This window comes from Zootoca vivipara, chromosome 8 (genome assembly GCF_963506605.1).
Source record: "Zootoca vivipara chromosome 8, rZooViv1.1, whole genome shotgun sequence".
In the NCBI taxonomy this organism is placed as follows: Eukaryota; Metazoa; Chordata; class Lepidosauria; order Squamata; family Lacertidae; genus Zootoca; species Zootoca vivipara.
Window position 1 is genome coordinate 23518688 of NC_083283.1, and position 15067 is coordinate 23533754.

Here is a 15067-nt window from a genome sequence, read left to right on the forward strand (position 1 = left end):
GGATGTAAGGTTAAATTGAGAATAGTTATAGTTTTAAAAGTGAATGGATTTTGGAAAATGTGAAAATATGGAGGCTTATAGAGGGAGAAAAAAAAATTAGGCACGGGAAGAGAAAATGGGAGTTTGAATTTTCAGTGATTTGAATATTAGATGAAAATGTTAACAATTGATTTATAAGTTGTATAAGATACAAAGGTGTATTTTTATAAAGTAAGAAACTGTTGCAGATGATAAAAAAGGGATGAAAACCGGGGAAGGGGGGGAGGGGAAGCCCATAAAATATGGTTTTTCAACTATGAATGCAAGAAAATTTTTTCTGTTTTGTATTGTTTTTTTCTTTTTCTTTTTTTTCTTCGCCCTTTCTTTTCCCCCTTTTTTTCCTATTTCTATTTTTCTCTTTTTTTGGTATAACAATAGATGGTTGGATGGATGTCCTCCTGCGTACTGCCCTGGTTTGCTGGAGCTCCCTGGTGGCAGGGGGGGGCTTTGGGGTCAGGGGAGGGGGAGGAGGACAGAAATCCAAGCATAAAATGGACCATTTCTGACTGTTCACAAACATGGGATACTTCTGTGGCAGGGGAGGACCCATGTGGGTGGGTAGGAAGGAGGTGGAAAAGGGGTTTAAGTATGTACCGTTTTTTTGTTTTTTTGTATTTTGTAAAATTAATAAAAAGTATGTTTAAAAAAAAAAAAAATAGAAAAATCACAGAATTTAATATAGGTAGCAGGAAACAGTCATCAGGAAATCGAAGCAGGTCTGCATAATTAAAGGAACATCTTTGACACAAGCTTTTAGAGGAAAAACAGGATTTCATCACAGCAATAGGCCACGTGCATTCCTTGTCTGCTCTGGAAAAGATCTATCTTTCCCCTCCTTTTCTTTTTTTAATTACACTGGTATCTTCTCATCCATGTCAGCAATTACATAGGATACCACAGTCCAAAGAGCAGCACAGAGATTCATCTGGATAGGATCCTGAACTGTCATTGTGTCCCCTTGGGAATGATGAAACCAAAAGTATCTAGTGAGATCATCACGCAAGCTGGCAGCTGTGAAGGGGAAAAAAGTCACTTTGTTATTATGAGAATTTTATCATTTTGACATTTTCTTGTACCTTGGCCTTGACTGAATCCAGGTGAGCTACTAACAAACAATGTATGGTGCATGAAACCACTTTTAAGCCAAAGTGATCTGGGTTTTTCATGACTTTCCTATTAAATACACTTCCCATAGTTTTCTCAAACTTGTAGGAGTAAATGGGACAGCAAAAAGGAAGGCTTCTGTTTTTCAGTTATCTGTAGCACAAATGAAACATTGTACAATGAGCATTAGATTGCAAAAAAAAAACCCCACTGAATTTCTATCCTTTTGATTGCATTTCTCACGAAATCAGTAAAAGCTTGACACTTAACATTCTGCTTCTTACAGAATGCCTACTTACATTCTAATCAGTGAGGTGGTTCTTTGGCAAAGAAGGTGGTCTGGTTCTGCTTTTGTTTCATATATGTATATTCAAATTAATGGCTCAGATACTAAGACAAATTTAGGAAATTTTCTTAATTCCCCGTGTAGCCACCTGTGGCCCCTGAAAAGCCTGTCTAGAGTCTCTGGGACCCTCCTGAAGAATGTGGAGTACAGTACAGGGGACCAACGTAGGAGGGGCAATTTGTTCTCCTAACACTAACCTCCTGTTTTGAATTGTTTTACTTGCTGCCATTGTGCATGCTTGTGCATGCTTGTGCATGCATGCATTTGTATGAGAGAGATAGTATGTGCCTGCATGCCGTGTATGTGCTGTATGTGTGCATTTTTTGCATTGTACATGCGGTGAGTGTATCTACGTGGTGTGCACGAGGGAAGTATGCGTGCACATAGCTGACCACATCCACTACTGGAACGTGGTCTTGATAAGGGTGGCCACCATTGTTGCCATCGGGCTGCAAAAAGGTTAACCAGCCCTGCCTGAAAGCTTTAAATTCCCCAGTATTATATTCTCCATCCATTCATCAGTCTGAGAATAGGAATTAATGAATGATAATGAGAGAATTCTGCCGTCGTTCCTTGCCTATGGAGGCCACAAGAAGGCCACCTGGCATCAGTGTTTTCTTGTCCCAATGCCAGGCATTTTTTTTGTTTTTGTTTTGTTTTCCTAGGCCTCTGGGCAGCACTGATGATTGGATGTTTTAACTCTTATTTTGTTTTCCATTATGTCTATCTTCCTATATACATAAAACTAAGACTGTAATCACCCTTTGTAGTGCAGCGACCACCCCAGCTGCAACGTGACAAAGCGTGTCCTCCCTCAAAGAGGGACTGACCTGGAGACTGACCTGGTTGTGGGTGGGTTTATTGGTCAGCCACAACACCCGATTGGTAGGTCCCTCGTTGCTGGGTGTAATCTGGCCAATGGGGTGCAGTTTAAATGGGCTGAGGGACCTAGATATACCCATGCACGTGACCCAGAGCTTCCTCTTTCAGCTTGTGCATCGGAACACCTGTTCACCTCTCCCTATATTTAGGGCATTTTGCGATTGACCTTGCTATGCCGTCGTGTGTTGTCTGTTGTTGGGAAAGGGCCACGGCAGGAATTTTCCTCACTTGGCTGTTTGGCTGTTGCCATTTGGGTTTCGCCTGTCGCATGGCAAATCGTCACAACTTGTAAGGTTGCGGATAGGTTCTGGTTCAGATGATAGGGATGGGGGAATGGTTTCACCACCCCCATGTGAAGGGTATTCCGTTAAAGGAATCCAGGGACTCAACTTGGTTTGGTCAACCCCCAAGAGGGGGTTGTGCCTGTGCCTGAGTCCAGGGGATCATCTGGGGAGTGAACAGAGTCTGTTCCCGGGCTTTTCACCTACCTCAGGTGTTCCCCCTTGGCTGACCTATGATGGAGATCTGGGTCAGTGCTACCTGAAACCACTCGCTTTCTGTAATCAATAAAGTTGTGTCCTAAATTCTGCCAAAAACCAAAGCTAAAATTTTAGTCAAATGTGTTTTTATTTAGCGGGGAGGTCTCTGGGTCTGAACACACAAATGGCAGGCAATCGGAGAAGCGAGGGAACAGCTGTAGGGTGGGGGAAGGGTGGTTGGCAAAGGAGTGGATAGGGGTGGCAAGCAGTGCAGGCATTGGGGGGCAGCCCCTAGTGTATACATATCTACTGCATCACTGTATTTTATTCTTACAAATTGCTTTGGGGCATTCTGTTGTGGGGAGCCATTCGTAAATCCAATGAACTAAACCAGGCGTAGGCAACCTTGGCTCTCCAGGTGTTTTGGAACTACAACTCCCATGATCCCTAGCTAACAGGCCCAGTGGTCAGGGATCATGGGAGTTGTAGTTCCAAAACATCTGGAGAGCCAAGGTTGCCTATGCCTGAACTAAACTAACTATTCCAATTGACTGCACATGGAAGCGAAGAGGAGCCCAACGATTATGGGATACAGCCATATTTTGTTGCCCAGCACATTTCTGATTAATGAACTTGCATCTCCTGTTTGCATCTGTGCAGGGAGATTTTCTCCCACATGTTGGCAACATACAATCCATGGGCTTAATTGGACTCTGTTGAGCTGCAGTGCAGAGGCCCAGGGTATCAACACTGAAACCAGCTACAGAGTTTTCTGAACGTTTCTGATGATTACATGGGTTTCCTTCCAAAATAAAGCTTCAAATCAATCATACAGGTTCTCCTGAAATCATTGCTTAAAGTGCTATTCCACACATACATGTTCAGTCAAGCAGTTGCAGAAAATCTTTTTAAAGCCCATATTTTATAAAAAAAAAACAAAAACCCATGGCACAGCTTAATTGCACAAACAAACTGCGGGCCAGGTGTTCTCCTCATAAGAATAATTATGTTTTTGTATAAAATAACATTTAAACTTTAATTAATTTAAAGAATGCGCTCAACTTTTTTTTCTTGTAATGGATCACTCCATTAAAAGCTTATGTGCTGTAATAGGTTAACAGATTTGAACTATACCCTGAAAAAAATTAAGAAGTGGGTTGTAAAACACTGTGGGTGGTCTTGGGTCTGCTTGGGTACAGAATATTCCTCCATGGGCAGCTACACTCTCCCCAAAGCCGCTCTCCCCCCTTGGATATGGCTTTTTCCAGAGTCATACCCCATGAGGTACAAGGGGCTGCCACCAGATCACTCCTCACTTCATGCATAGAAGCACTGTCTGTTCTGTGATGGATTTGGTCCAAAGTACTTAAATTTTCTTCCCTAAACATTTGGGCAACAGATACACAGTCTAGCCTGATGCTAGAGCTAGCGACTCACGATCGTCCCACTGAAGTAAATGAAATCATTTCCATGGATGTGGTTTTCATACTGTAAATTACTCTCCCTGTCTCTCTCACAATTATGACTAAAATTGAGTATATGGCTCATATACCAACATACATTCTTGTGATGGGGCTTTATTGTGTTGCTGGTCAAAATACTTCCATCTATGGAAAATAAACGTTTCAATTCATGGAACCCAAAAGAGGCAGGGGAACGCATTCATTCCTTGCTGTAAGTAAACAGAACAGTTCGTAATTTGCTTCTACCCAAGAAATACTTGGCATGTCTCACGGATGACATTGTGGTCAGGACCAAAGGTTGCATAAGCTCCCCACAGCCTTATGGGAGCTTAAAGGTTCCATAGCTTAAGCGCATCTGCAAGACTGGGAAATTACACATTTATCAGCTTCAAAGGAGGAGGAAATGCCAGGGAGGGAATAAGAGAGGCTCTTTTTAAAGTGCCTCTTTAATCAGAAGATGAGTTTCAAACAGATGGAAAGCAGTCAGAGTCATCTTGAAGTGCAAACATGAGAATGAAACAGGGTCAAGCCTCATACTTTATAACAATAATATGTGTTGTTTATTAAGCATTTGTAGCATCTAGGTGCTGGGGAAACATAGGAACATCAAAATACAGGAACAACCTGTTCCAAACAACCTGTTTATTGAGCATTTGTCCTGATTTGTTTGCAGGGAGATCAGACTATGTTGGCTATTTAACGAGCATCTGTCCTGATTTGCTTGGAAGAAGCTAGATGATGTGCATCAAGGCAAGTGTTATTCCACACTTTCTACTGTGTTTTTCCATTGCGTTGCTTATTGCAAAAAGTCTGGTACTTTGAGGAAGCGGGGCTTGTTATGCAAGAACTCCAAACGAAGTCTAATTGTACAAACTCATTTTGCCAGGATGTGCTTGCATACTCGACAATAGTGGTAACAGACTGGAAGCGCTCTCAGACTCCTGGTCTCTCTAGCTCAGGAAAGTCTACTACGTTGACTGACAGAAGCTCTCCAGGAAGCTCATGCTGGAAGATTCAGGAGGGATAAAAGCAAGCAGTTCTTTGCACGGGACTTTAACTAGGGAACTCACTCCCGCAGGAGGCAGGGATGGACACCAACTTGGGTGGCTTGAGAAGAAGATTGGACAAAATTCTGGAAGATAAGGCTGTCAACGGCTGCTCTGCCCTTATGGTTGGACGGAGCAATGTTTCTGAAGAGCCATTGCTGGAAGCCAGAGGAGAGGAGAGGGCTCTTGTGCTCAGGTCCTGCTTGTCTGTTTCCTATAGGCATCTGGTTGGCCTCTGTGAGAACAGGATACTGAGCTAGAGGGGCCACTGGCCTGATCCAGCAGGCTCTTATATCCAGTACCTAGTATAGCCTTCACAAGAATTGTTTTGGAGTACAGAAACAAAGCAGGCTTCTGGTGGAAGGGATGGAGTGCTCGGGTTTCTGCTGCATGGGAAGGAGGGGGGAAGACTCCCCTTTCTGTCCAGTGCAGAAATCATGCAGGCTTCCAGTGGAGACATTATTGTTAAAAACCCAGAATCCCCTATTCCTTCTCTAGCAGCCCACTGTATTCTGAAACTGGACAGAACAGGAGCTGGAGCTCCCTCCTGTGCAGCCAGCACAGAAACCAGAAAGACTGGCAGTAGAGGAAATGAGGGCTTCACCCACTCACCATCAGCTTGCTGTGTTCCTAGCATAGCCAAACTTCCTGCCCATCAAGCTGGTGGTGAAGGGACTGAGTGGATCTGTGCCTTTGCAGCCCACCCATTCCCATGTTGGAGATTACATTATAAGTACTTTGTAGACACAGGGCAGTCTCGAGCAGGTCGGGCGCCCTGGTGCTGAGGTGCGGAGATCGCTCCGGTGCCCCCCTCCGCAGCGCGCAGTATGGCTTCCATGCGGCTTTGCCGTGCAGCACCCCGCCTGCTGGCCCGGTGCCCTGGCGCCCCAAGCCACCGGAACTATACCTAGAGCCGGCCCTGTGTAGACATTGAAAAGAGAAGACAGTCCCTGCTCCCAGGCTCACAACTGAATAGACACAAGGAAAAATGATTGGGGAGGGTAGAGGAAAGCAAACATTGACGCTGCTGCTCTCAATATAGTCAATGGATGGTGTTAGGCTGCCCTGATATTCACGGTCGTAGGCAAGGGAACAACTTTCCAGAGGCCCTTTTCCCACCACTGATGGCAGAGGCCAGAGTGTGCCCACTAGGTTTGTGAAGATGGAGGAGAGTGCTCTTTCTTTTTTTTAGTTACAAAGCAAGGTATACAATACGCCTCCTCCACTTTAAAGGGAACAGTCATTGACAACTGTACTCTAAAGGATATATTTAGGAGCCCTTTTTAAAGTGCAAAAGAACTGGCTTGCCCTTTCCCATCATTGTTTTGTACTTACATTTTAAGGCAGCACTACAAACACAGGATTAGTAGGCTAGGCATGGAATCACACACACACACACACACACACACACACACACACACACACACACACACACACCCCTAGAGAGGAGAGATACAGAGCATCCATTAATAAATCAAAGCTTCATCATCTCAATGAAGCAAAGGGCATCTGCAATGAAGAGCAAGTTTTAAGTATACCAAACAAGTGCATACTGGATCTCCAGGGAAGTGCATATTCATATCCTTCTAGGATAGCTGTGTTGGTTAGTGTGTTGTGCTGATAATGCCAAGGTTGCAGGTTCGATCCCCTTATGGGACAACTGCATATTCCTGCAATGCAGAGGGTTGGATTAGATGATCCTCAGGGTCCCTTCCAACTCTACAATTCTCCAATTTCATGATTCTATGGCATGCCAAGTATCTGTTTTTATTTTCACTTATCAGAATTTTGTGAGGCAGTTCTCTAACCAAATACCGTAACGTTCTCATATTGTTTCGGATAAGGTGAATATGACAGATTAAACACACACTCAGTTGAATTTCTCTTGCACCCCTAATGAAGTAGTAAATTGCTTGTATTCAAAGAAAGTCATTGCTTCATGAGACCCACAGGTTGTACAGAGTATTCCCCACTTGGCTTACTCCAAACTCCTTATTCTCCATTCCATTGACAGCATTCCAGCAGGGCAGGGAGCTATAAAGTGCTTGGCATTTATCTTCGAGCACATCTAGCTAAACTACCATGCTAATTAGAGAAAGGCCAAGAATAATGAGACAAATGGACCTTTTTGTGAACCTCACCCCCACCAGTCCCTCTATCTGCTCCCTCTCTCAAATTCCTTTTAACTCTTTGCCAATAAGAGGTTCCAAGGAGTTGGGGCCACAAGATAGCAAGCAAGGAAATCATATCCCAGTCTTAGCAGCTGCCCAACTTCCACTGGCTGGAATGCCTTTCCTCTGTGCGAAGGTGTTCACACCTTGGCTAGAGATGAATTAGGAACGGTTTAAGGACTCCAACAGATGTGAAGCTGGTTGGAGAAACAAGGCATCAAATACAGTCAAACCTCGGTTCCCGAACACCTCCGTTTTGGAATGTTTCGGCTCCAAAATGCCAAAAACCCGGAAGTAACTGCTCCGGTTTCCGAACGATTTTTGGAAGGCGAATGTGCTATGCAGCTTCCGTTTTGAGTTTCCCTATTGTAGTGAGGCTTCCGCTTTCAGTTTTCAGTTGCCGAACGTTTCGGAAGTCAAACGGTCTTACGGAACGGATTATGTTTGACAACCAAGGTTTGACTGTAGTAGTATTTCATAACAAAGTACAGGATGCATATGCTTTTTGGATAACATCACATGAACAGGGAGTAAAAACTCAGCACTAGAAATGCAGTTGGTGCTCAGAAAAGAAGAGTGTGGACATATCCTAACTTAGAGTCATTAATTTCAATGGGTCTACTCTGAGTAGGACTGAATTGAACGCCACCTAATGGACTTGATTTCGGCAGATCTCCTTAGAATATGCCTTAGTTGGACAGAGACCTGGAAAAGTGGCTTATTTATTTATTTATTTATTGGAAGAGTTATGGCTCACCATCAATTATTTTTTTAAGGCCAAATGTGTGTGGAGTGTGTGTGTCATTTCAATTTTTCGCTTCAGATGCCGCAGCATCTAAAGCCAGCCCCATTCCACAGGATTAAGTGAGCCAATTGGTGCCTTTGGCGGCAGACAATACTTTGATATTTTTTGTTTCATTTTGGTTTTTTTTGTCAATTTGAGCCAAAATGATCAAGAAGTTAATGCGGTTCCAGTGGGGCAACGGTGCCATTAGCGCTGTCACTGAGCCTCTGTGCTTGAAATTACTGGGTAAAGTAAATGGTGCTTGAGTTACCCTGCTGCAGACCTTGAAATAGTTTCCGGCACAGAGTTTATAAATAACACCCGAAGTCCTGCTGTTTTTACCTCCTGAATCACTGCTCTCTGAAGCTTTAAAAAAAATCAAGGTTTGCACAAAATGGCAAAAGGGAAGCACCTCCCACAGCTGCTGTGGTGCCTAATTAAATGAGGGTCTGCTGATGGGAGGGAAAGAGAGAGGAGAGACAGAAATATAGGCTGCTCATCCAGTCATTTCCTGTTCTGTTTAATTCATCTGAGTATTAATTCGTATTGATACAGTAAACAGGGTAAATTACAGCCCAGGATTATCACAGTTACTTTTGCAGCACATTAACCTTTCACTCATCGCCGCAGAGCATTAGTGGCAGCTGGAGATGGAAACGAGGCTTGCATAAAGACGGCGCGAAATCAGGTCGGGGTTCCACTCTGCGGCACGAAAGCTGACGGGAATCGAAAATAACTTCTCCTAAAGTGCTCCCAAGTTAAACCAAAACTGATATAGCCTTTGTTTTGTGAAAACACTCTGGTGGCTTTCGTAAAACACTCCCGCCCAGCTGCTCCCAAGCATTACACAAGCAGAGTTCTACTTTTAAACATTACCAACAACCGATAACTGGCATACACAGATTGACAGGACTGTTAAATTCCACCCACGTACTCACCACCCGCAACATCCCATAATCAGTGTTTTTCAGCCTCCCCCCCTTTTTATTACAGTAGAGCCCAGAAAAAGGCTCAAATGAAAGATAACCATGTTGGCCCATAAAGGGGGGGGAACCTCTCAAATCTATAGTCGGGGTATATCTTTGTTGGGGAAGAACCAGATCTATAATACCTAAGCAATTAAGGCCCCATCTGCACTGTAGCAGGATCATAGCACTTCAAACATGTTTCCTCATTAGGAGGAGAGAAAGACTATCGAAGGCTACTGACAACTATGGCCGTGCTCTGCCTCCACAGCTGGAAGCAGCAATGCTTCTGACTACAGTGGTACCTCTTGTCGCGAATGGGATCCGTTCCGGAGGCCTGTTCGCAACATGAGAAGGCCGCATCCTGAAGCGCCGCACCTGCACACGCGTGTGACGCAATGTGGCGCTTCTGCGCATGCGCAAAGCGTGAATTAGCGCTTCTGCGCATGGTTACGGACGCGCCAAACCCAGAAGTAACCGGCTTCGGTGCGTCCGTAACCTGAAAAGACGCAACCCGCAGCGGACGTATCAGGAGGTATGACTGTATCTGTTGCTGGAAACCAAAGGGGAAGAGAATGCCCTTGTGTCTGAAACATGCTTGCTGGTTTTTCACTGGACTAGATGGGCCTTTGGACTGATCCAACAGACACTTCTTATGTTCACATGTCTGACTTTTGCTCCTGATCTATTCTCCTCTTGTGCTGTGTCTTTTAGACTGTGAGTCTGAGGACAGGGACTGTCATATTACTGATGTTTCTAAGCCACTATGCAATGGGAACCTTTTTTTCCAAATGAAGAGAGGGGGTAAAAATACTTTAAATAAAAAAATAAATGTTGCCTTCCACTCATCAGCTGGAGAGAGAGAGAAAAAACCCCAGCTAGGCTGTAAAGAATGGAATCTCCAAATATCCCTGGATTGTAAAGTGCTTATTTTTTTATTTCAGCAGGCTTCAAATAAGAAAAAAACACATTGCACTGGAAGAAGACTTTATATACAATTAAAATTCCAATTCTCCCACCGGATTAGGCTTGTTGTGTTTTCATGTTGTCACAGTATAAATCTGGAAATGCACAACTGATGCCGTCAGTTGATACACCAGTGATTGAAAGCAAAACTATATTCTTATTTTATTACTGGATTTATACTGCCATGTGCAGCACAAGAGCAAGTGAGGAAGGAGAATTCAGATTAAATAAAACTGCAACTGCCAACCAAGCACTTAATATGGCAATTTCTTTGTTTCCCATAGTAACTATCTTGTATCTCCATTAAATTGATATATGAAGAGAATTTAAGAGAATATGCAAGAGAATGTGAAGAAACACGCACCTTTTCTAAAAAGGTATTTTCTAGATTTCTAAATTACGAGAAGTAGCAATGACACCTGGACAGAAAGCAAAATGAAAGGTCCATTGATAATTAAACAAAGAAGAAAATAAATACCCCTTAAAGCAGAGTGTGTGAGCTAGATCCAACCGGTAGATAGCATTCTGAGTTCTGGCAACCCCAGTGGCCACTTTGACGGGGTTGTGGGATGCTGGCCACCTGTCAATCACCTGGCTTCAATATGACACCAGGTGATCATTTTTTTTTTCTTGGATAGCATGACAAACCACATTGCAAAAGAAAACCCAAGGCAAGTGAGTCCTGGAGTTGTGGTGGTGAATTCAAGCCTCCTGGAGGTTCTCATGTCCTGCTTTGGACAGGGGTTGGCTGAGTCCCCCGTGGAGTACTCAGTAGCGCATTCAATCCCAACAGGCTCATTCTAACTGTTAATCATCAATGGTAACAGCCTGCCTCTCTTGCCATGGCACAACCAGGAGCACACTTTAAGGCTGCCACATCTCTACATGCCCTGCCACATCTCTACATGCCCTGCACTTCACTTCGCTTGTGGCATCAGGTGTAGGGCACCTGAGCATGGTTTTTTTGGGGGGGGGGAACTGGAGGATAGCCCAGTCAGTAGAGCAGGAGACTCTTAATCTCAAGGTTGTGGGTTCAAGCCCCAATTTGTGCAAAAAGATTTGTGCATTGCAGGGGGCTGGACTAGAGCCAGGGGTCAGCAAACTTTTTCAGCCAGGGGCAGGTCCATTGTCCCTCAGACCTTGTGGGGTCTGTATTTTGAAGGGGAAAAAAATGAACGAATTCCTATACCCCACAAATAACCCAGAGATGCATTTTAAATAAAAGGACACATTCTACTCTTGTAAAAACACGCTGATTCCCAGACCGTCCTGGGGCTGGATTTAGAAGGCGATTGGGCTGGATCCAGCCCTCGGGCCTTAGTGTGCCTGCCCATGGACTAGACTACCCTCGAGAGCCCTGCCAACTCTAGAATTATATGATTATATGAGTGTATGACCTCTGCCGAGCTTAATTAGACCTGCAGGCTGCACCCCACCTTAATGGATTAGTATAAATCATGTGCAAGGTGGATGAAATACATAGAGAGGTTCAGCCCAGCCTGTACTCTGCCAATAGTGCGGAGAAGTATATTCCATGCCAAACGTGCATCTTTCTCCTGTAGCTGAGGGCCTGCCCGTACAATATGTTAATCATGCGATTAGCAATCCTGTTGTGGTTTATATGAAAATAAAATGCCAGGGATGGGTGAGAGGTGATTATCAGCGCCACAGTGTACCGGGGCGGGGGGGAGGTTTAAACTTTCCCACTTCAACAAAAGTCTTGATAAAAATCTCCCCCTCACATAAAGAGTTAGGTAACGTTTTTCTTACTGCTAATTGCAGCACGGTGTTCCCCAAGATCATGGCTGGAGGGTGGGGAGAGGCTTAAACCACCCCACTGTCAACATGCTACAGTGCTAGGGGCACCCCCCACCCCTCTCACTTGTTCTTTTATTTTTCAAAATACCGCAATCTGGTGGCTAATCACATCATTAAAGCTAGGTCCTTAGAGTGACAAATTGATCCTGCGTTACAGTGAGAGCCTCATAATATTACAGAACATCTGGATATCTAGAGCGCATCCCCCACAGGAGTCACCTGGGTCTCCTTGTAAAGAGGTACATAAAAATCCCTTTTCATGGTTTGCAAACAATTTCATTCCACCATTTCATTCCTGTACTTTGCATCTCTCCATGGTGGATGCTGTGGTTGCATCAACTGAAGTGCGACATCTTTGGTCAGCCCGCATTTTCTACTGCAACATCAAAACTGTATGCGACACAATTGCTCAATCCTGCCTATTACTACTACTGCCAATAGTGACGTTGGCAACATTCTCAAGTTTACAATGGAAACCATTTGCAATAACCTCCTCCAAAAAAATGCACAAATGCCTGGGTGTGTTTTCAGATATGGATGTGCATGAGCGTGGCAGGTCCCATTCATTTCTCCCAAGCTTGCCTCCTTCCCACTTCCAAGGCTGGGACTAGGGAATGGGGGAGAAATCGAATTCCATTCTCATTTGAGGAAGAATCTACTTAATCCACACTTTCTGAAACAGTACCCAAACCATAACACAGCCTGCCTTCAAAATTCACACTTCTCTGAATTTTGCAATGCACTTCTCCAGCCAAGTAATGCATACCGAAAGGCATATACTAGGGTAAAATGTGCATATAAATGCATACATTAGCAATAACGACGTATAAAATGCATTATACTAGGCAAAACTGCTTAGGAACATGTGTATCTTAGGCAAAATTTGTACTAACATGCTGGTGAGTTTTATGAGGGGATGGCGTGCATGAAAATTTTCCTCTGAATATCTACCGGTAAATTAGATGTTCCTTTCCTTTCACAATCAGGGTTCCGTTCCAAGAGTTACCGAACAATATCTTAAAGTTATTTTTGTATTATAAAACTTTCTCTTTCTTTCTTTTGGGTGGTGGGGGTGGGGGTAAAGCAGTGAATTCATATTTTCTTGTATTATTAATAAGTTGTGACTCTCCTTCCATATATATATATATATATATATATATATATATATATATATATATATCCCCCAAGGCAATTTGTATGTTCTGTAAAAGGAATAAAAGTTCTGCTTAGCAGAATAAAAAGCTAGGCTCCCTTTCAGGAGACTGGACCAGCCAGTTCATCAGCCCAGAAATGTCCCCACATCCATGAATGTTTGAATGCCTATGAAGTAATTAAGAAAGGCGTTTGTCGCAGGCACTGCAGTGTTTGAAGACAGCAGCACTACATGAAAACACTTCAGAATCTAATTTATTGGTGGCTTCTTGTGAGAACTGGGAAGATACAGAATCTCCTTGGATCTGTTTGGTGTTGTTTCCTTTGGGGACTCGTTTGTTTAAACATTAGGAAGAACTTCCTGACAGTAAGAGCTGTTCGGCAGTGGAATTTGCTACCAAGGAGTGTGGTGGAGTCTCCTTCTTTGGAGGTCTTTAAGCAGATGCTTGACAGGCATATGTCAAGAATGCTTTGATGGTGTTTCCTGCTCGGCAGGGGGTTGGACTGGATGGCCCTTGTGGTCTCTTCCAACTCTACGATTCTATGATTCTATGTTTCCTCAGTATTTTGTAGCAAAAGCCTCCAATGCCGAGTGTAGAAATTTATGCATGCTTGTCAATGCATTCTCTCCACCATCTTTTACATAAGTCTACTTGAATGAATTCAGACTTGAGTTAAATGAGGTCACCAATGGTTTTACAGCAACCTTTTTCAGCCATGGGCCACTCGACCGTCCCTTAGACCATGTGGTGGGCCGGACTTTATTTTGAAAAGAAGAAGAAGAATGAATTCCTATGCCCCACAAATAAACCCAGAGGTGCATTTTAAATAAAATGACACATTCTACTCATGTAAAAACACGCTGATTCCCGGACCGTCCACGGGCCGGATTGAGAAGGTGATTGGGCCGCATCTGGACCCCTGGGCCTTAGGATGCCTACCCCTGGCTTAAGAGCAACAAAACAATAAAGTCAATCATTTGCAAATATCATTTGCTCACCTGGTCTCACCACACGCTGAAGTTTGTATTTCCAAAAGGCAAAGTTGTCCCCACCCCTGTGATTAAAAGTACAATTGGACATCATTTTTGAGAATAGCAAGATGCTGAAATCAGGACCCCAATGCATGTGCAGACACTCCTGTGTACTCAAGCGGTAACATGAGCAAGCAAAATCCAGTACACTGACCATGATAAAAAGTCATAAGAAGATGTTAACCATGGTTGACTCCAGGCTGTTAAGCACCTGCTGGAAATTTAGGCCTGCACAATTAATGTGAATTTAAGCACTGTGGCACCCTAGCACAAAATATCAGTTTCTAAATTCTTATTTTTAACTGACTTCTTCAGAGAAAAAGTTCCCAGAGGGCATTGTCCCCCAATTAAAAAGGAATGCTGCTGGGGAGGCTAGCACTACTTGAAATGGCAGCAGTTTCCCCCCCTATTTTTAAAAAAATGTGTGGCAACTTTGTCTTTAAGTCTGCCCTGTCACCATAGTTCAGAGAATTCACACACATATTCAAAAATTGCCAATTTCCCCTCCATCTTTGTGGTGAAATCAATGGTCCTCTGGGTCGGTTGTTGTTGTTGTTTGTTTGTTTGTTTGTTTTGTGTGTGTGTGTGAGAGAGAGAGAGGGGGGGGCAGGCAGGCAGGCAGGCAGAGAACAATGGCCCATCTCAGTGGTGCCAACTTGAATAAAATATTGTGGGGGCCCAGGAAAGCCCCACAGTCAATTGCCATATGCAGCACACAAAGACCATTTGAATGGCAATGCCCATCAACTTTGGGGGAGGCCTGGCCCTCTCAAATATTTCATCGGAGGGGCCAAAGGGACCTTGGCCCCTAGGAGCTGA

The 15067-nt window shown here is 43.9% G+C and overlaps 1 protein-coding gene across 1 annotated transcript in view; it reads right to left on the bottom strand.

The window, feature by feature from the left end:
- Positions 1–701: 701 nt before the first annotated feature.
- CPQ (carboxypeptidase Q) overlaps positions 702–15067 on the bottom strand; it is a 150739-nt gene continuing 136373 nt past the window's right edge. The window contains exon 8 of the mRNA XM_035125207.2: positions 702–1050. Within this exon, the coding sequence (XP_034981098.2) occupies positions 890–1050 (161 nt within the window). The 3' untranslated portion in view covers positions 702–889. The remainder of the gene's footprint in view (positions 1051–15067) is intronic.